Raw genomic sequence first — 23,046 nt, 5'->3', positions numbered from 1 at the left:
ACAAAAGAGGTCTGTACAAGGAGGATTAGCTTTTGTATGCAAAATGTTTATTGTATGACAATGTGTATTGCTTTGACACAAATAAAATAGACCACATTTACAAATATATTATATAACATACCTATAAAACAGATATCATATTACCACCGTTTGCAAGAGAATAGTGGAAACGACAAATAACTACAATGCCCTTATATATTTCTTCCTGTACAAAAATAGTTCTATCTGCATAAGCATTTTAATGTAACCTCTATATAATATTTAAATAAAGAAATTCCACATACTTTAACGTATATACAAATAGATATACATACGGTACACATATACAAATACATACATACTTGTAATAAAAACATACAAATATAGATTGCACATGTGTTTATACAAACAATAACATTTTCAAGTATATTTCAATCCATTGTGGACTGGCACATCTCACAGAATCTAAGGCATTTTCCCTTATACAGTGTCCAAAACAACATGATTTAGATTGAAGCTTCCTGGAGTATATATCTCCCTCTTTGGCATTTTGATTAAGATTTCCTGATGATTTATTTGACTTTAAGTCCAAAAGGAAAAGTGCAGTATCGATTGTTTGATGGTATATGGTAGTATAATCCTTTAGAGGATAGAACTTATCAAAGTCCCAGCCTTGAGGAAGAGGTGTGTTAAGTCCCAGTTTGTTAGAAGAGAGTTCCCCTCTTTCACCCAGTGGGGGTCTCCACTGTGCCAAGCATTAGCAGTGTTCCTTTCCCCCTGCCAAGCCATTAGAGCAGCATCTGTTGCTTCATGCTGTGCCATCCAGTGTCTGTAGACCAGCTGCAGTTGTTTGCACACTCTACATCACTGAGCTGCATAGTCCAGCTTCCAGAGATACGGTGCAGCTAATCTCTCTCTGACTCAGTCCTCACGCCTAGAAGAAAATGTGCTGGAGAACACTTGGCAGGAGTCTGAGGCATTTGGAGAATCTTAGAACAGAGCAGCGACAACACTCAGTCGGAGCTTCTCCCACCCTTTTGTTCCTATCGCCTCTCGCAAAGTCCCGCTCATGTCCGTCTGAAGAGAGCTTCAAGCTGGTGGATTTGTGAGTCCCTGCTCCTCCACACAGGCCTCAGCCTGCCCTGCTCTAGCCTCAGTGTGACTTTGTGCACTGGAAGAGAACGACGTCTCCGGCCGTATCCCTGTGGGCTGATCTTGTCAATAGGGGCACTTCCAATCTTGAGCTTGTTGTTGAGCTGGTGGAGGCGATGTGCCAAGTCGTGCACGGTGCAGGTGCCCAGGGAACAGCCCGGCCTTCTTGACTGGTTGACAGAGTTTTTGGTAGATCTCTTGGTTCGAACACTGATGTCAGTGCTGGAAGACAAAAATAAGGAAAGGCATTAGACATGAATCCATGTGATGCGTTCCTGAGAGTGTAAAGCCTACATACTTCGTTGTACGTCCAAATTAAAATAGCAGATTTACAAGCTCAGAAAGCATTGCAATGGGTTGTAAGCTTGTAAATATGCTATTTTCACTTAGTATGACATGCCCAGAATAGGGACGATAGGGTTCATGTGGTTGAATGAACTCCGACAGAAAATAAATGCAGTCCCTGCTTGACTTGACCACTTTCATTGACCTTTAGCTTAAGCCATGTTGAAAGCATGTTTAAGTTTAAATGATTATTTCTCTGGGGAGGAAAGAGAAAAGCAACGTCTGGTGTGGGCTTTTACCTGGAATGTGGAATCAGGGAATCCTTGACATCCTCTGGTCTGACAAATTGAGCAGAGTCTGCCGTCTTCTCTGTAGACACGCTGTTAAGACCCCGTCTCAATCTGCTCTGCATCCACATGCTCAACCTGCATGGAGAGAAGCGGAGAAGGACATTAATTCATTGCAGATCAACGCAGCATACTGAAGATATGGATCACTGTGTGCAATGAGGTTTAATTAAATCATTCAACAAATTAATGAAGTTTCCTCAAATACTGTAGCTCACCTTCTTTTCAACTGGGGGCTCATTTCAAGTTCCACACAATGTGCTACTGTGGTCAGCAGACAGCAATAGAGCACAGACTGGAGGATCAATTTCATTTTGATTCTGTGGAGAGAGTAGAAAAAAAGAACGGTTGGTTAGATATCTACTTATAATATATTTTAATATCTAACTTTTTTAACTGCCTGCTGTTATTCCATGCATGTAAGCCTCGATACCCATATCAGTCAAACTGGCTCAAGCTTGCACAAGAGTCCAAAAGCCAAGTTATTTACACTTATCATTCATTTATTTAAAAAGTCAAACTGAGGTCAGATTTTGCTCGGTTAAGTAAACTTCAGGCCACTGGCCAGAATATCAAAGGACACTATCTACCAACGAGTATTCCAAACTAGAGTCAGCTCAATATGACCCAGGTAACAAAACAAAACAATGCAATATTAATTCAGTCGTGTTCAATTAAAAATGGGAAAGCTGATGAACTAATATATATATTATACAGATATTTCTATATATCTCTAGGACAATTCTGCACTCTTGACACACACATACGCACGGTACTATACAGTAAGAGCTGAACTCCTTATATAACAAGGGAGATAACCTGTCCCTGTCCTTGTCCGTACACTTGAGCCCTGACCTCAAAACAGCAAGGATAAAGCCATCACCTGGAAACACAACAAATGGAAATAATATCTTCAAATGAAAATCACATACCTAGAATCCTTTGATAATTCACTTGAATGAGAAAGCTCTTGGCGTGGCGTGCGCAATGAGAGAATACTCCACAGGTTTCTTGAAATTGTTGCTGGTGCTGTTAGGCAGCTGTGACACTCTGCTAATAGCCTCTACACACCAGACGGGAGCCTTTATACAAGAGGTGGGAGGGGCTCATTGACTGACACACACACTCTCATCCTGTTCCTCCACCCCATTCAGAGTGTTACTATTGTGTTGTTGCCGCTGCTACTACAGTATAACAAGAAAATACTACAGAGTAAAATATCAAAAGTTAAAATAGAGAATACATTTTTTTAATATAATAATAATAAAAAGAACATAATCTAGATGGATAAAATGTCTCTTTTGTACATTGTTTTTCCTATTTTCTGTGTCAGAACAGAACATTCGACAGCACCTTGTAGTTGAGATTAACCAATTTTAACTTAATTAAATATTTTTTTATTTCTATTAATCCAACATCTATTGGAAATAAAAAAACATGTTCATCAAAATCAGCAGGTCCAGTCCTGTCATAGTGTATGTAAGAACAGCGATTCAGTGAGAACAGTGATTCAGTGATTTTCGTGACTGCTTCGTTCCACGAGCCTCTGTGAAAAAGAGAACTAGAAACCAAATTATCACAAAACATATTAAAGACTGATATGTACACATATTTTAACTTCAAGCTCAAGGGAATATCAGTCATTGTACATTAAATCAGTATATTTTGGGATAAAGTCTACACAATTTATGCAATATTTTTATCTATCCACCTTGTATTGCAAGGTAAAGCCAGATATCACATTTAATATCAGTGTAAAATATTGTGGGTGATATATTATGTGGTCAACATAAAGTTATGTATATGTCCTGTTTATGCCTAAGGGTCGACTTTATGTATTTATTTATTTAATCAAGACAAATATTTGACCTCAAGCCAATCATTCCATTAATGTGTGAGGGATTATAATTATTAAAATAATAATAATATTAACACATCAAGATAATGACTTATTTCCCCCAGAATATGGGCTTGAACAATAATCCTTGAAGTAGTAATAATATTGGCTTAAGCATTTCTTTCATACTTTTCTTCTAATAATTAATAAGAGTTCACTTCAACCCTCAGGAATGCACACACAGGAAGCTCCTAGGTGCTGATGGGTCAACGGAGCCATTAAGTCTGCCTCTGTGACTGAGAGGATATCTCTCACCCGCTTTATTTGACTTCATCCCAAATTTCATACCATGAGTCAATTTACAAGACTTCACGTCCAAATGTGTTTATATACGTAAAGGCTGAAGCCAATACAGATGGAGTCATGCTTCAACACATCTCTCACACTGTAGCCTACTGGCAATTGTGTGCAGCTCAAAACAATGTGGATGTCAGTGGGGGTCATGAGGCAGATGTTGATTACAAGCCCTCGGGGGCAAATATGCACACAAGATGCCATCGGGATTAACACGTTGGGGAGAACAACTTTTTGTTTGCCACAGTCATGTACGGGTCATCCAAGCATCTGACCCAGAGTGTATTACCCAGGGTGTATATGCCTATGTCTGGGGTTGGGAATGTACACTGCAAAATCCTCAGTGTTAATGTAACTCTGTGCAAATGGAATCAAATGGACCCGTAAGCATCCACTTGGTTCCATTTGCACACTCTCAGAGTCACACTGAGGATTTTACTGTCTAAGCTTGTGAGATGTGTATGATATCAAAACTGAAATGTGTTTATAGTGCTATATTTAAAATGTTGATGAGGAAAATCAAACATTTAACATTGGAATGGCACCTATGCACTATAATTCATACAGTACTATAAATCTTTCTTTTGTCCCTAGGGTCTCTGATTAGAGACATCCAGAATGTATTTATATCTTAAGTAACCTCTGTGCTCACATGATGTCATGTTGAGACATGATAAATATAAAAATGTGAAACACATGTGCCATAAACAGCAAATATTTTGTAAGCATTTTGTAATGATAATTGCCTCTGGCAGACAAGTAATCCCTGTACTCTCAGCTGAGAACAAGGGATTGTGCAATTCGTGACAACAGAAAACTGCTGTTGCTCGTTGGCTCCTTATATAGAAATCATCCGCTTGCCCCCCATGAGAGGCATATCAACAGGATGACTGACACACACTGGCCCAGTCACAGCTGTGGTATGTGTACAGGTAACATAAGGTTCACAGACACTCACCCAAACACATCAAGACATGTCATTCCCATATGGGACTGGGTGACATGGACAAAATCATATATGGCAATATTTTTGATCAAATACCTCAATATCGATATTGTGACATATATATATATATATATATAAATATCTTGTGTTGTATCATAATAATAATAATGCATTCCAGCAGTACCTTTGATGGAAGTCTGTCTTATTACAAAATAAGAAACACATGTATTCTTCGGTTAATTGTCACAAAAACTCTATCAATGAATGAGTATAATAATATATACTGTAAGACAGGGATCTTCAACAGGGGGTCCGGGACCCCTAGGGGGTCCTCAGAGTTTCTACAGGGGGTCCTCCAAATCCTTGTGTGATAGGATTCTGGGGAGTGAGGGGAACATTAGCCAAAAATAGCCGATCTACAAGTTCACAACGCCTTGCGAGCTTGTAGATCGGCTATTTTTGGCAAAGAGGTTTGGTGTAGAGGGAAAAAAACGAAAACTTCGTATTGAGGCTTTAAGTGGTTAATTATCTGATAATTACACATTAACATGAATTAATAGAGAAGCTAATGTATTAAAAATAATAATAATAATAATAATTTATTCAACATTGATGACAGTGCTGTAAAAAGGTCTATGAAGCCATCTATTACATCTATGAAAAAGTTTAATCTGCAGCATAATTGTATACAATATATAGTGGGGTCCCTGCTTCATCTCTCTCTCAGCTAAGGGTTCTTGGCCTGAAGACCCCTGCTGTAAGATATCACATCAGAGACTCAGAGAATGACCACAGTGAAGTAGACGGGTAGGGCCCACGCCCATGGATGTAGCTGCTGGCTCCTGCACGCAGGCGCACTCACACTCCTCCTGTCAAACATGGCTGTGCTTTTGAAGAAAGAAAAATGCTGAATAGTGTTGCTAAATCTCGGGAAAAACAGCAAACATGGCTAGATTGGCTGATTATTTCGTGGTCGTGGGATATGATCATGAAAAAGCTGGTAAGTTTCTTGGCGAAACGTGCGCTGATCACGACTTCCAGTTATTTTTTTTTAGCTCCAATGATGAGATTTATATCCAGGCCGATCAGTGGGCTGGTGTTGATGTCATATTATAGCTCGACTAGCCTAGCTACAAAGCTACGATGGGAGATTATTACACACACTTTATGTTCAAATACCTTGTTTAAATGGATGCCCTATGCATGTGTTGTCTGATCAGTGATCAAGCACATACCTGGATCACAAACGCCTTGTTTACTTGTTTGTTTTGATCATTCCTCGGTTAATTTGAAACTTCCATGGATTCAATCAGAATCTGTCACATCCTGTCCCTGTTGATTGTGTCCCTGACAGTCAAGTTTTCCCTCTGCTGTCGGGATGTGGTTTCATAGCGAGTTGGAAGTTTTCTTTTACAATGAGCATTCTGCATTCTATTCCTTATTACGTCAAAATCTTGAATCATATTTTATCATCTCATTACTTTTCTGATCAAGCATTAGTGTAGTCCGCGTTTCATGATCCATTCATGCTCATTCTATTTTGGAGTTCCCTGGACGAGCATACCGTCGGGAGTCTGGCTTTTGTTACTGCCCTGTTGTTTGTTACTGATCTATTTTTACAAACTGTAGTGTAGGCGTATTATGTGTCATCGATCTGTTGGATTATATTTGTTCTTTGCCGGGGACAGTGTTGAACTTTTAGACGATGGGCGGATACCGCGGCGAGAAAGGCAGTCCTTGTGGTTAACCAGACCCTCTGTGTTCTGATGCCATTGCAGTTAGTTGTTCCAGGATTGGAAACTCCTGACATGCATACTGTATCTGTATACTAGTGGTTCTCAAACTTCTTCATGTCAAGGACCCCCAAAATTGATATGTATTTGGCCGCGGACCCCCATTTGAAAATGTTTTGTGCCAGGGGGCACAGAAGAGAACCAATGCTGTAAGCTAGCCGCAAGCAACTTAGATGCTATGATGCTATCTGGCATCTAGAGTTGCAATACCAACCCTTGACAGCCCATACATCAGAACAGAAAAGTCCTATCTGAATGTATTAAACGATGTTAACCAACATTGCAGCTGTACGGAAAGTTTGGGTTATCCTCTTTCTATCTGCAAAGTTTTTGTTTCATAAATATCCACCGTAGTCATGTTATGAGCTACTTTCTGCCAATAAATACCGTGCAGGTAATTATTGTGGTCGAGTTTGGAAGCGCTCGTTGGAAATCTCTCAACGGTCCCGCGTACCACCTGTTTTCAATAACGCAGGACGTTGCGTTATTGAATACGAGTGCCTCTAAACTCAAACACTTGGAAAAATCACCTGTATGAAATCTATTGACAGAAATAGGTCAAAACATGTCTACGGTGGATTTTTATGAAACAACTTGACCGATATAAGAGGATTATCCCAGTGTTCCCTACAGCTACAATGTTGGTGAGTTTAACGTCGATTAATACAATCAGATACTACTTTTTCGGTTTCAATGAATGCTGTCAAGGATTGGTATTGCAACTCTATAGCGTCTTTACACAGAAAAGAATTATTGCAAGTCTAGCTTTCTGGGGGTCTCTCATGTTGCACTGGAATTAAGTGGTGATCAGTAGTGGGCAATTTGCACATCATTTGTTGTAATCTGATTTACAGCCAAGGAAGGTGTGGGTAAAAGTTGAGTTGTTTCTTTTTAAAACTGCCTTGAAAATAGGAATACAAAGCCAGCTATTCAGCTAATGGTCTGGTCTACACAGAGGGCCAGTAAACATCCCGGGCCCCATGCAGCAACTTCCACCCAGGGCATGTGTCAGAGTGAGGGCAGAACAGCTGATTGGAGTCACCATTAGGTTTTCTGCACAATAGGTAAACAACAAGTGTCTTCCATCAGCTCTGTGCATCCCAGCACCAGCTGACAGCAGGGACAAAATGTTCCTGGCTTCACCAGGAGAGTCTAAATGGATGCAGTCTCATCATGTGTAGAGACAGAGTGAGCTAGCAAGAACAGAATCTTCATGTCACATTCTGTTTCTGTTATTTACAATGCTGTGATCGTTTGATGTTTCCTCCATGACCAAGGATCCTCAGAGACAAATGTTCTCCTCTGTCCATTTTGATGGTAGATGATTGATGAGTAGCATGATAAACGAGTGGGTTTTGAGTTCATTGGATGAGAGCGAGGTGTGTGAATCAGAGAAGTGTCTCTAAACAACTAAACAACTGGGAATAAATTGAAGTTGTATACTAAAATGATGGAGAAAACACGTCTGGCTTGATTTGACTGTTCATTGTAAACGAGTAACGTCCTGGATTCAAACCCATGTCTCCCGCATGGGAAACAAAACATCTCCTGCTCACACAAAGGTGAATCTAGGTGTAACAGTAGTGGCTCAGAGCCTCTGCCTGATGACCAAAAGCAATATCTCCCCGACCGAGGGGGAATTGCCTTTTAGGCTAGAGGTTAAGATGTTGGCTTTCCACGCGGGAGACCCGAGTTCAGATCCCGGGCGTTACCTAGGGTCAGCAATTAATCAATATTATATCGATATTGTGATATGAGATTAGATATGGCCTGGGATTTTGTATATCATAATATCGTAATATGCCTTGTCTTTTCCTGTTTTTAATCTCTTAAGCCCCATTTTACACTTTACATTTCTTTCAAAAACTGTGAGAATAGCCGATCTACAAGCTCACAACGTGACACATTGTGATTGCCAGCTTGTAGATCGTCTATTTTTGAAAATAGTATATTGTCGTCTATTTTTGAAAATAGTATATTGTCACAATACAATATTGTGACAATATTGATATCAAGGAATTTGGTAAAAAAAATAAACAATTAAAAACAGATCGCGTCCATATTGCCCAGCCCTAGGTGAATCTCCTCTGGCCAACGGAGACCCTGGGCTTCAGGCATGCAGGGCTAGTCTGCTACAGTTGCAGGAGTTAAATTAAAGTTATATTTACGGTTAAATCAGTTATTAGCTTAAGGCAACAAAAAAGCTAACATGGCCATTGGCACAATTTCCAATAGGCTGTCTAGACAGCAGATGTGTTTTCCTCCACCTTGCCTGTTAAGTCAAACCAGAGATCACTGAAAAGGTCATAACCAGGTCCCCTGCACTGTCTGCTACAGCTTTTCGATTAGCCTGACCCAATTCTCATTGCTAGAGTACTTAGGAAGGACCACTGTCAAAGTGCAAGGAGCAGGTGATCTGAAAAATAGGTGACACCATTGTGCAGTTAAAAAAATATGAAGTATAGTACTGCATCACTGTACACTATGCGGTTGGTAAAATAGAACTACGTCTTAATTTCACGTTAGTTGCTCTTTCACTGTAGCTCTTTTCTTGCTGTGAGTGTATGTTTGGCAATGAACAGGCTGACTGGAACATAATCTCAGTGTATAGTTATTAGTGACTCAGATTTTTGCTGAAAGGGTAAAGCAATTTATTAAAATGCACTTAAAATTTGTGTGTAGGTGAGCATTATTTTCAGGGTGACAAAACGGACATAAAAGCTGCCTGATCAACTGCCCCTTCTGCTGTCAGTTTGTCAGACGAACTTGATAAGCATTGATGGTGAGGCTTCCATGATAATCATGAGCAGCAGCAGTCGGGAGAACTCTGGCACTAGAAATTCCATTGTAGTTTGTTTCCTGAGGGACTGATGTCATCCCCAAATCTTAAAATGATATCTGTGATTTAAGGCTGGAATGCAAAACCTTGGATTTGGATGCAGTCTTGAATAAGCAGTGCGTAGTTTTTTTTTCTTTGCAGTGAGATAGCATTTCTTATTGGCAAGGGGCTCTGGCTTGATGTTGTACTATAAATTGTAAATTGCTTAGTGAAACGGGGGAATTTACCCGACTGCCCCCCCCCCGTCTGAAACAGTTTATTGGATGGATAGCATTACGCTGTATCAAAGTGCTTGTGGAATGCCCGAATACACGATCTTGACTTTGTGTGACTTTATGGCCTGGATTTGAAATTCCGGACTGGGCCCAGGAAATGGCTTATGTAACGTTGAATCTAACCAAAAAGATAAAAAAAAGAAAAACACAGCATTCCAAATGAACAAGAGTAAAATGTTTCCATGTGCAGATTCCTGATGAGTGTGTGTGATGTTGCTGTCTGTATTTCATATTAGCCATCTCTCTTTGGAATCAGAGCATGCAGCAGTTTGATCTGAGGTATTCTTTTCTTCATCAGCTTCATGTAATTTTGCATGACTGGTATCATTGCTGCGTTAACATGATGATTTAACAAAGTTATTTTCGTTCAAAACATCTTAAGACAATATTTTATTAAATGTGCCAATAGTGATTATTTGAATGTACGTTTTTTTCAATACTCTAGTAACTTTTTTTTGTGACATCTCAAAAATATTTGTGCCTTGTGTGCTTACCTGCTTGGAACACGCATGCACACAAGGAAATTGCTTCTTTTTTTTTAAAGTAAAAGGCAGAACAACAACTTCCATTTCTTTCAACAAGCGTTTCATGTTTTATTGTCAGCTGTTTTTATTTAGGCAACTTACAGTATCCTGATGGTGTTTATGTGGTCTACTATGATTTACTTTGTGAAATAGCTAGTTTGGCATAAAATGTGTTTTTTGAAGCTGGTGCTGATCTTTATGAGTTGAGGTTGAGCTTCCTAGCCTTGAGTTGAGTTTTGACCTACTGTAGGCTCTTGTCTGCCATTCTCAGTGAATGTTTGTTATGGCACAGTTTTTCAAAGTGGGGACTGCCGGGGGCATCCTGGGGGTTATTTGGGAAGGAGAATGTGTGTGTGTGTGTATTATATTTATATATACAATGTATGTATGTATGTATGTATGTGTGTATGTACAGTATATATATATTATATATATATATATGTATGTTACAGTACGATTGGAAAACCCGTCGGATTGAAAAAGGAGCGCTCGGTTTTCGGCACGAGACGGAGAGGGTAGCAGCCTAGCAGGCTTTGATGTCGCCACGGTACAACCTGAACGCTCCGCTCACGGCTGACAGCTCCGCTCCAGCCGGGCGGGAGGGGACACGAACGCTATTTATTATTTTTTTTCTCTCTTTTTCTTCTTCTCGTCTCGAGACCGAGGGCGGGGGGGGACCAGGAAGAGGCCGGGGCCGTCTCCCGTCTTGGCTCCCGGGTCTTTTTTTCTACTCGAGGCCGGAGTCCGCGGACGGGGCCTATCGGGAGCTGTGCCGTCGGGAGTGGCTTTTTAGCTTTAGCGCCTAGTAGTAGCTCCCGTTTCGAGGTCGTTTACCGCTCCGTGACGGTGTCACTCGCCGAAATAAACGTCTGTTTATTTTTTATTCCGCCCTTTGCGGATGGTCTGCATTCTACTTTTTTATCCGGCCGCGGACAGGGATGCGCTGGCTCGCAGGTTGAACAGTCGAGCGGCGACACAGAATAAAACAAGCGCTCCGTTTTCAATCTGTCAGATTTTCCAATCGTACTGTAACACACACACACACACACACACACACACACACACACACACACACACACACACACACACACACACACACACACACACACACACACACACACACACACACACACACATATATTCATATATTCATTCTGTTGCGTGAAACCAACAATGCCTTGTTTTTCTTCTGCCCTGCCCCTTACTCACTTGCAACTGGATCTGCATAATATTTTTGTCTGTGCCTTGCAGGCCTCTCCTTATTAGACATAATACAAATAAGTAAAGTAACTAGCTCTCTAGTATGGGTCAGCTAGCATGCACAATTGCACATTTAAGTATCTTACTTTATTACATGGTTTTATGACTTAAAAATAACAAAGGAATACATTATTGGTGCCACTAACTAGCCTGGGATCCAGCCTGATTCACTACGTTAGGCGGATTTCTTTTTCTCACTTCGCTTCTCAGTCTGGAAAGGCATTAGCTTGAGTAGGAATCGCATTAGCTTGTAGACTTGTGTCCATAGCAGAACAAGTGACTTGGCGCGGCTTTTGATTGGCTGACACAGGGAAAATGGAGCGCTCCGCTTTGTCGGCTTGGACAGTGCACAAGTCTGTGTTAGCTGGTCTGTGCCTAAACGTAATCCCTGCATGAGCTGTGCTTGAAACGAAAACAAGCGCTCCTCTTCACTCGTCCTCCTGCTGATACAAATATCGCCCGGCAGCATTCCTTTTCAGCTGTATGGTGGTGGGAATGAACAGACAAAACAATAAAAACAATAACAATGAAAAAATTGTGATTATTGATTATGTCTGTCTTTTTCGCACATCTCGATGACCATCAATATCGATGACTCGATTGCTGGTATTTCGGCACAGGGAGGCCTAATATATATACAAACACACACGTACAGTATATATGAACCCCTGTGTTAGGGTGTTGAAATGTACTGTTAGTGGTGGACCCAGAATCAGACCAGATTTAGATCATAGAAGAAGAGTACTGTAAAGATAGTGAAAAAAACAGACGTCACCTGGAAAATAAATACGTTTATTATAGGCTACCTACCCTATTCTACCTCCCCTATCCTGCCTCATTCATGCCTACATCTTTAGAGCCCCAGAAACCTTTATAATAATGATTAATTACACACCACCCATAGCTACTGGTGAGCTCTTTTCTGTGTTACAAAATTTAAATTAAGGAAATATGGTTGTGATTGTGATGTCTCAATTTGAAATGGTACTTGTTTTCTTTTCCTGGAATTAAATGATGATTCCATTTTGAGAGACATTTCCTGAAGTGTTGTTGCGTGTTCTTGAATGGTAGTCATAAAAATGTGTTGTTTGTTGTGTGTTATAGTGCTATAGCAGTGTCATCCAAAAAATATCGATTAAAAACTGGTGGTTGATTGCACCACTCAGCCCTGGTGACAGGCCATTATGCACAAATTTAGCTACAACCAAATCCAAGGCAGTGTTGTAACTTAAGACAATCTGTTATTCATGTCAAAATAAGAAAGTTGACATTTATTTTTCTCTAGTTTTCTGATGCAGTCCTGAGCTAAGACAGGCTAAGGCTGGATAAGGCTGCCCACAAGCCACATCTGGCCTTGTAAATCCATCTGTAAATTCAGCCTAGAAAGCATTTACCCCCATGTACATTTGGGCACCTACTCTAGCAGATTTAACCTACATTTTCAGATTCATGAACTTGAAGTGAACCCCTTGTCCACTTTTCCATTTTGACCTTTCATATTTGTTTTGCATATTATCACCCATGTCTTACCTCAGTTTACTGTCAGCTGTAAACTGTGTCAAATACTGTTTACAGTAGAACCAAAGTACACAAAGCCTGTAAGAGGACCTTGTAGTATCTAATGAAGAGTTGTTTTGTAGTACTGACGTTCTAAACTGACACCAAAGAGTAGTGAAGTTGCACCTATTATATTATATCATAGTTTTGAGACAATTTAACAGTGTAATTAAGAGGACATACCATTTTCATAGCTTAGAAATATTTTCTCACATCGAGTAGGTATTCATATTAAATGATGATTAAATGGTGATTACAGGCTCATTAAACCGATATGTGACTGTAGATTTCATTATAAGGTTCTTGTATTCTTGTGTATGGATGCTAATAGATAATTTCTTTATTTATAATATATTGATAAATATATTATTTTTTTCATGATAGAACCTCAAACATTTCCATGAAGAACTGTACATATGTAGTGGAGTAGATGTTATACAGAAACAAGGTGTTGTGGCAATGGTATTAATTCCAGAATGAAAATATCAAGAAGTAGAGAATTTTAAGGTTCCTAGATTGATCCGCACTCCTCCTGGCATCATGTTGGAGTGTCCTTGAGCAAGGCACTGAACCCCTATGACCCTCCTATGCCTGGCATGGCAGCCTCCGCAGGTGGTATGTGAAATTGCCAATGTACGCTATGTGCAAAATGCAACATGTGCACCGTAAAGCAGGAGTTCCCAAACTGTTTTATGCAAAGGACCCCCCAAATAGCCAAAGACTCTCGCCCGGCTATTACGAAATGGGGAAGATATCTGATTTACAAGTTCATTCCATGTCACATCACATCACTGTGCGTTGTGAGCTTGTAGATCAGCTATTTTTGAGAAGTTTTGAAAAACTTTCAAAGATTAGTGTGGGCCAGCAATGTTTGGAATTCGCCAATCAGGCTGGAATGTGAAAAATCAGGCGGATCGGACGGATCCGTCTTGATCACTTAACTAAAGAGATAATTTGTACTGATTTGCATGATGTTTGGACAACATTTGTAGACGTAATATTAAAAAAATGTTTTGAAAAAAACGGCCTCCTGGTGGCGCTATAATAGGGCAATGTTGAAACGGTGGCATTTGTGGCCTCAACGTAGTGCAAATGTGTGTGCAAAGTTTCAGCGCAATCAGACGCTGAGTTCATGATTTGATTTTGTGAAAAACCGGCCACTCCTGCAAACTTTAGATGTCAATCTTAGCCAATCAGGATGGAATATGAAGTGAGGTTTTTCCTTGGCCTCTAGAGAGTGCACATACAAAGTTTTACACATATCGCTGCAGTTATAGGTCAAAACAGAAAGCGGCCTGTTATAGCGCCACCATGAGGATGATTTGAAAATGTTCAAGTGGCATTTCTTCCTCTGCCTAGTGAGGATGTGTGTGCAAAATTTCACGGAAATTGCATGCTGTGTTCATGATTTGAGGCATTTTGTTCAAAACGGAGCACTCCTGCAAACTTTGGAAGACATTTTTAGGTTGGGATCAGGATGGAATTTAAAAAATCTGAAAAACCTGTTTCGTTTAATGACTATAGAGATACTGTGTACCGATGCGCATGACGTTTGGACAAAATCTGTAGTACCGTAGTAAAAAATGTGTTTTGCAAAAAGCGGCCTCCTGGTGTCGCTATAACAGGCCTATGTGAAAGATTTGGGGCAGAAGTCCTGAATTGGCATCCAGGGAGTGTGTGTGTGCACAGTTTTACTTTGATCATTTTACTTTGATCAAGCCAACGGTGCCAGAGATTAGCTGTTCACGGACGGACGGACGGACGGACGGACGGACGGACGGACGGACAGACAGGGTGCAAAACATACTCTCTCGCCATGCCTTACGGCCTGGCGGAGACAATAATGATATTTATTGTTCAAGACTAAACTTGTTGGTTCCTTTTGTTAAAATAAGTAGCTCTATATTGCAATAGTAATCATTGCTATATAGAGAGTTTTTTCAGTAATTGCATGTTCAGGTCGGGATACCAATTTTATCCAATTAGGAGAGAGAACTGATAGATGATGAAGAAGTGAAATTGGAAGTGATGATGCAAAGAAATAAGCAGACACAATTGGAACTTTAACACTATAAAATTGAAGCTGATAAATGGGTACTCTCTCCTGATTGGCTGAAATTTGGCAACCCACCTGAAAATGTATTTTCTGTTTATTAAAGAGCTGGAGACCCCAGTTACTGAACGAACACTCTATTGCAATGATTACTATTAGAATATAGAGCTTTAACACATTTATTTTTGTTTTAACCCCCCAAAAAATTACTTACCCTACCTTTTAAAGCTTTCTATTCTTATAGTAATCATTGCCATAGACATGGAGTGTTCAATAACAGGGGTCTCCCTGTCTCTAGCTCTTAACTAAACAGAAAATACATTTTCTAGTTTAGTCAGCAATTTCATCTAATCAGGAGAGGGAAGTAATTTATCAGCTTCAATTTTCCAATTCCAATTTTTTGTTTCATCACTTCCTACTTGTTTATCCTGTATGAGCTCTTTCTCCTGATTGGATGAAATTGGTATTCCGACCTGAACATTGATTGATTGAATATTTTATTAGGCATAAATGTAAAAACAGCACAAGTACAGTTAATAACATTTTGACTAAAAGGTCCGTCGGTTTACTGAAGACCTGGAGAGAAGGGAGACCCCTGTTACTGAATAAACACCCTATAGCAATGATTACCATCAGAACATAGAGCTATTTAACACTTGCTTAACATAACAACAACAAAAACAACACTTTAGGAATACTTCACCCAATAAATCTTTAACAGCTATAACTTTCTCTGAGTGAAAGTCATCACCTGGTGAGTAAGCGATAGAAATAAAGTCATTTCTTGGGTGAAGTATTCTTTTCAACTGGCTCGATATTCATACAATTATTATTTCTCTCCTTCCATTTGACCCCCCTGGTGCCCCATGGCAGCCCCCATTTGAGAACCTGTATCGTGGAGCACTATGGAAAAGTGCTATATAAACGCAGACCATTTACCAGACCATAACATACAAATGTCTTGCCCTTGTTGTGGGCTGGCTATGGTTGATAAAGGCAGCCCGCTTAATATTGTGACTCAAAAGGTTCAACATAGCAGATGTGGAAATGTTCATTTAACTATAGGGATTTGCCGCCTCCATTGATTGGCTGATCCAGTTTTGGCAGTTTCCCGTTTGGCTTCTGGCTGTGTGGTGAGACACATCCTGACCACAATGGAGGAGTTCCTTCCTTTCCACAGGAGAGAGCAGAGTGCATGAGTGTGATAGCTGGAACTGGACGAGGCAGGGAAACTCCAGTGGGCTGCCATTACCCTGTTCCTCCTGATCACTTTTCCTGATAAGGAAAAGGATTAAGCTAAAGAGACAATTGGAGGCTTGTAATTCAAATGTTGAAATGTAGGCTCATGTAATGTTGATGTTGTAAGATTGGAAAAACTATGACCGAGATCATGTGTTCTAAGTTGATGGTGCACAGAAGGAGGAGGCACCAACTACGCAAGAAAATAATATATACAATTTTCCAAGGGCGTATATGGGTGGCGCGCAGGGGTAAAGTACCTGGCCACTACTAAGACCGGGGTTCGATTCTCCCATGGAGTCAAAATTCACTCAAGGCAACCTGTCCGCAACCGACCACTTTTCTAGTTATCTTCAATGCAGGGACAATCTTCCATGAGAATCACTGGTTTAAACCATTAGATGTTAAGATACAGTATCACAGTATTTGCCTTGCTAATTGATGCCACATATTTATGATCATAAGCTTTATGATCATGAGCATCGGGAATGTTTGACTTTTTTTATTTGGGCATGACCTTTTAAGCAATGTCAGTCCTACCAAATATGATTCCTCCTCTGCAGCTGCCTTTGGAGTCTGGAATTCTTCCTGGAATTGGATATGTATGACACCACCAATTTGCTAATCTCTGATACCCTTTTTGCCATGCAAACAATGTCATGGTGTATCCTTTGCATATCATCCCTCAGTGAAGAGAACGTTCGGTCCAGTCCAGATCTAGGATGGAAGTGGTGGAAAGCTTTGTGATTTTTTGTGATGAAGCATGTCAAACCACTTCCCATAACTATGAAGCATCATTGAGTACGTACAAGGTTCCACTATTTCTTATGGGTCATAAGGAGTTGAAATAACCACCTGTTAACCACGTATGTCCTATACATCGTACTTCATTGTACGACAAATAGCAGATTTACAAGTTCATGCAACATGTTGTGAGCTTGTAGATCGGCAGTTTTCAATATTTTTGACTTTTTAAAATAAAATCGAGTCATGTGGATGTCCAGATGCATATGGTAATGGTGCGACTCCACTGTGGATCTCAGACTTCATGTGGCCAGTCTGTGACGTCAGTCATCTATGAAGACCACGCCATAAAAGGACTTTTACATTTTTTTATTTATAAAGAATTCCGTCTACAATGGCATGCCAGGTTCAAAGTAGTAGTTCATATGATGGAGCAGATCGTGATTAGCAGTGGAGGTTAGCAGCATCAGCCAACCTGCTCCTGGAGTTTCCCACCTGTGTGCGCACACTGGGGCCAAAAACAAGTGAGCTGACGTGGACTATGGCGTCAGCTGGCAGCAGGCAGCCTGCTGGGGGCCTGTCCGTATAGGGTCAAATAAACCTTTGGTTGATTTATAGAACAGCTCGGCTATAAGACAAAGCCAGTGAGACTGATGGAGTGTTTCCCAAGAGGAAAAACATCTGCTCTAATCAAGAAAGATTAACAATCCCTCTTTGGTCCTTTCAGAGGCTATGCTAAATCACGCAATTGATTTAGCATAGCCTAATATTTAACCTATTCAGTCATTCTGTTCTACTTTGTCTGGACTGATTTTCTGCTTTTGTTGTGTGCGAGAGCAAATATTTGTTCATCATTTTCCAGAGAACAAACACATTTGTCTTTTATCCTGGAATTGCTTAACAGTGACACGTGTGTGTGTGTGTGTGTGTGTGTGTGTGTGTGTGTGTGTGTGTGTGTGTGTGTGTGTGTGTGTGTGTGTGTGTGTGTGTGTGTGTGTGTGTGTGTGTGTGTGTGTGTGTGTGTGTGTGTGTGTGTGTGTGTGTGTGTGTGTGTGTGTGTGTTCAGTCACGGAATGGCATTATGTACAATTCCATTCCAAATTACACACAGCACAAAAACTTTTAGATTTTTTTTGGGGGTAGTTTAAGATGTATAATACCGACGTACCGTACCACTAAACATCAGAAATGGGGTGATGGATTTTAAAAACATATTTACAAAGACATTTTTTTTTATACGTCATTTTTTATATACCATTTATATCATTTTACCTACTCAGGTAATGGCATATATCAAAGGCAAACAAGTGGCTTCATCCAAGTAGTTCATAGAAGAACACCAAGAAAAGTGGAAGCCAAAAACACATTACACTCTGCACTATAAACACAAATGTTGGTATTGGTATTTTTCCAATGCCCTGTGACATACAGTCATCAATAACACATCCTTTAAGACCGCTAAATCAAGAACAGTAACCAGGACCTGGATTTGAATCTGACCCCTGTCTTGCCTAGCATGTCTCTCCTCTTTCTGCCCTTGGTTTCCTGTCTCTCTCTTATAGGTTTCATTCGTTCCACTGTTATCTCCTCACCTACAGTAATAGACAGACATAATATGTAGAATTATGTACTAAATCTAATCTATCAACAAAAAATATTTTCTTATTGGGGTCCCTGGCTCAAAATCTTTTCAAACCAGGGTCCAGTCTACGGCCTAATTAATACATATCAATTGAGGGTCCTTGACCTTGATATGAAAAATGTTGATAACGAGTGTTTCAGCAATGAATTGCTCGTAGTTTGATATTGCTCTCCCATAAGACTTAATTGACTCATCAGTTGGCACACAAAGGGGCTTTTAGCTGATGTGTTTAGGATTTTCACACAAATGCTTCGAGACACCAACATTTCTCAACATGGTGTAATAACATGAAATGTGCATTTGCCATTATTGTCCAGCCTTCAGTAGTAGTGACTATGGACCGATACCAGAGTTGGGAAGTTTTCTTTGATCTTGACAGCATATTACACAGAAAGGGGACTGTGCCCTATGCAGACATTAAAGTGGTGTCCAGTGGTTGCATATACTGTACCCATTTAGATTTTTGCAGCAAAGGTTGCCAGTGATCCCTTCGAAAGATATTCATAATGACACATAACTGCTAGTGACCCCTAGTGGACATGACAAATTAATTTGTAATTTTGAGCTTACTTGTGATCTTTGACCTTTTCATTTCAAAATATAATAGTCTCTTACTCTGGGGCAGCCTACTGATCAATCCAACCAAGTTTTATAAAAACCCAATCCACGTATGCAGTAGGGATGGGCATTTTTTACAGCGTTGGCTCTGCAGGAGTCTAGCCATCCCTAAGAGGGTGTGTCTGTCTGTGTGTGTATCCGGAGCTAATAGAGCACTGAAGTCCTGACGTCACTGTCGGTAGAGGGCGCTGTTCCACTGGTTTGTGGCTTTATTTTTTGTGTTGAAATCCTCATTGGGGAATCTTAGATCGCCTCATATAAGAACTGTGTTCGAAAATTAAACACACCATCCCGGCAATTTTACTCATATGGATATGAAGCATCTTATATTTATATAAAAATATTCTATTTATATAGCCGTTTTTATATTTATATTTTGCTATATTAAAATAGCAAGCCTATATTGGTGCTATTTAATTTACTTTATATACTGTTCTGTTTGCATATACTTTGCACTGTTTGCATACAATTTGCAAATATTAAAGTTGTCAGATTTGGAATGTGTAGATTTCTTTCAGAGACATGTTCTGCATGAATATAAACATATTATAACCATATAAGATGAAACACGAGTTAAACGCTGTGCATTTTTGTGGGACTCGTAAAATGTCCCTGGGACCCATCTAAAAGACCACCCTTGGGTCCCGGGACCCATTACATTGAAAACCTAGCAACATCACTGCCAGCACTGTGATCAGGCTGAAAGCTGGCCCAAATTTGGAATCATACTGTACATCATAGATGACTGATGTCACAGACAGGACACATGAAGTCAGAGATCCGCAATGGAGCCATTCCCATTTGCATCCCCAGTTACACATGATTTGATTGCTTGTAAATGTGTACAGAGAATATCTGTATCATGTAACAGTACTTGAATGGAGTGAAAAAAGATGTCGTCTCAAGTACAAGTTCAACAGCATCCAAATAAAGCTAAACAGTCATCTGTCTTTCTGGAAATGTTTTCCACTGAGGTGATTTCCTTAATAAGTCTTTATCAGTCAGATGTCTCTTTATCAGTTACGGTTTCAGAGCAACGACTTCTGTTCAATTGAAAAGACAAGCCATTGAGAATAAAAAGACATGCCACTAAAACCAAAAATAAAACGTAATGTTTCCGGAGAGAACATTGTCCAAATAAAGTGAATCAGTCACCTGTCTTCTGGTAATGTTTTCTAATGTGTCTTTCTTTATCAACTACAGTTTCAGAACAAAGCCTTTTGTTTAGTTTAGAATACAAGCCATAAAAAAAGGAAAGTGAAACTTAACTGCCATTCCCCCTCAACCACATTTACTCTGGTGTCCATATGCGACAATTGTCGTCATTACAATTAAAACATTTGTTTTTAAATAGTGATACTATAGAATTTGTGGCGCCATGGTGGCCAGCAACACTGGATATCCTATAATACATTAGAGATAAGTCCCGTCTTCGAGCACATTTCAGTACATTTAGGTTAGACTTTTTGGATATACAGTAGGGCTTCTCTCTTCGCCTCTGCATTGTATGGGGGGGGGGGCCAACGGGGGGGCCAACGTCATAATAATACCAACAATGCTAATCTATTGCCTCGCCACCATTTGCCACGATGTCACACAATACTTATTGCAATACAATGTTATATATCATAACATCATATACTATAATCATGTATTATTATATGACATATGAATACATACATATTTATATCTATTTTTACGTATCTATAATATACACCTGAGCCATAAATGAGCCAGTATTCACAACGCCTCTTTGAAAGGAAAGGAACCCCACGATCCGCCTCCCTTAAAAGAGCCATAAATCCCATCTCTACTGCCCACTCTGTGCTGCAGCGACACGGACACAGAGAGAGGGACACGGAGGGACCAACAAACACAAAGCCCCGCGCAGCGGATGGGGTCGAGGGGCGCCCGAGACTCTAGTTTGATACATACAGTGAAATAAATCCAAGAGGATAAAGTTATCAAGGCTCTGGACAGAGTAGGACGGTTCAGGTGTAGACCGTTGAACTGTGCTGTGGCCTGTGGTAGAAAAAGCATTGTTATGAAGAATTTTGGCAATGGGGCATAAGTGGTTAAATCCAGTGAAAAATGGAACGAGCGTGCAACGCTGCTAGTCTTTATTTCTTTTTTTCCGGTTAATTTGTCCTAAACAGATAGTGATTTTTTTCACTTAGTATACATGGTTAGCCGTTTAAATGATCTCTAGCATGCAGGCAGGGTAATGAACCCTGTTTTCTTTTTAGTTTCGTTTAGGCGCACAAGAGAAACAGCCCAGTACTTATTGCTTAATGGTTTTGTTTATGGTTTGGCTTCATAGGTTTGACATCTGCTCAGTGCTTCTAAGTTTTACAAGTTTTTTTTCAAACACTGTTAACTTGTATCTTTTAACTTTTTCTGCTCTACCTAACACATGGAGTCGATAAAGAGAATACCCAGTTTTATCGTATGTGAAAAGTTCTGTGGTTCAGTGTTCCATGGTTTTATGCTTTTGATGAGAATACACATCAATTTTCTTTGACTGACTGAATTGGCTGTATTTTTTCTCTTTTATTCTTCTTATTGAAAGTGGATGTTGAAATTAGCATGTCCATGTTCAGGCCTGGGTTGCATTATCATGGCCAATGGTGGGGTTTATTGTTATCATGGGGGTAATATCTGACAGCGCGGCCTGCTTTAATATAGCATGCAGCCTCACAGAATGCAAAGAATGCTGTCATTTATTGTCATGCTTGAAAGTTGGAGCCTGGAATACTCAAAGATCTCAGCCAGAGGGGCTGTGAAGATGTGTAGATACGGTTTGTCAGCATGATACTGTTGACCTGGTTCATTCACTGTCGGTGAACATCACCACCATTATATACTATCCAGCAGGTTCTTTACAAACTAATACACACATAGTCCCCATGGAACAAATAAATGACTCCCATCCCCACACACAGGCCCCAGAGCCTCATCAAGATTGATTACCTTCCTTCTTTGACAGAGGTCAAGCATTCATGGAGTTGCTGACAGCAGGCTTGAGTCACTTGGGGCAGGAGGGTTGTAGCGGCCCGCTGAGATGTGTGTGTGTGTGTGTGTGTGTGTGTGTGTGTGTGTGTGTGTGTGTGTGTGTGTGTGTGTGTGTGTGTGTGTGTGTGTGTGTGTGTGTGTGTGTGTGTGTGTGTGTGTGTGTGTGTGTGTGTGTGTGTGTGTGTGTGTGTGTGTGTGTGTGTGGTGTCTGTAGCAGTTAATTCATCTGTTTGTCTAAGTAATTCTGTCTCCCCTCTGCATGATACCTGACCTACAGTATGGCCCAGACACTAGGGCATCTTTAAGTACACCATTAGCCTAGTAAGTAGATAATCTTTCTTCCTTTCTTTTTTTTCTTCCCCAGATACAAGGGAGCTTAGTTGTCAGAAATGCTGTGGTTCTGCAGCTCATCTTTTCACTGCTGTCTAGACCCACCTAGCCATTCAAAGAATAAATTATACTGTGTTATTAATAATTTCCATAACTTCCATTCCTCATTGGACACTATTAGTTTTAAAATGTTATTGAATATTTCTGTGAATCCAAGACCATGTGAAGTATAATAATATATAGCTTTAGGTTGTATTATA

At 40.1% G+C, this 23,046-nt stretch overlaps 2 protein-coding genes across 5 annotated transcripts in view; one reads left to right on the top strand and one right to left on the bottom strand.

Moving 5' to 3' along the window:
- Nucleotides 1-45: 45 nt before the first annotated feature.
- adma (adrenomedullin a) lies at nt 46-2,904 on the bottom strand. Its single transcript, XM_084082074.1, has 4 exons — nt 2,696-2,904; nt 1,982-2,083; nt 1,716-1,841; nt 46-1,353 (listed from the first exon to the last, which is right to left on the bottom strand). The coding sequence occupies exons 2-4, from the start codon at nt 2,074-2,076 to the stop codon at nt 1,047-1,049; spliced, it is 528 nt and encodes a 175-aa protein (XP_083938200.1). The 5' UTR covers nt 2,077-2,083; nt 2,696-2,904; the 3' UTR covers nt 46-1,046.
- A 2,847-nt stretch (nt 2,905-5,751) lies between these two features.
- The window catches only part of sbf2 (SET binding factor 2), a 144,946-nt gene continuing 127,651 nt past the window's right edge, over nt 5,752-23,046 (top strand). For all 4 annotated transcript variants that reach the window (XM_084065708.1, XM_084065707.1, XM_084065706.1 and 1 more), the window contains exon 1: nt 5,752-5,900. In XM_084065708.1, coding sequence (XP_083921834.1) covers nt 5,846-5,900 — 55 coding nt within the window. In that variant the 5' untranslated portion in view covers nt 5,752-5,845. The remainder of the gene's footprint in view (nt 5,901-23,046) is intronic.

This window comes from Gymnoscopelus microlampas, assembly GCF_963454915.1.
Source record: "Gymnoscopelus microlampas genome assembly, chromosome: 1".
Classification (NCBI taxonomy): Eukaryota; Metazoa; Chordata; class Actinopteri; order Myctophiformes; family Myctophidae; genus Gymnoscopelus; species Gymnoscopelus microlampas.
Note: the sequence above shows the minus strand (reverse complement) of the source record. Positions and strands in the feature narration are given on the sequence as shown.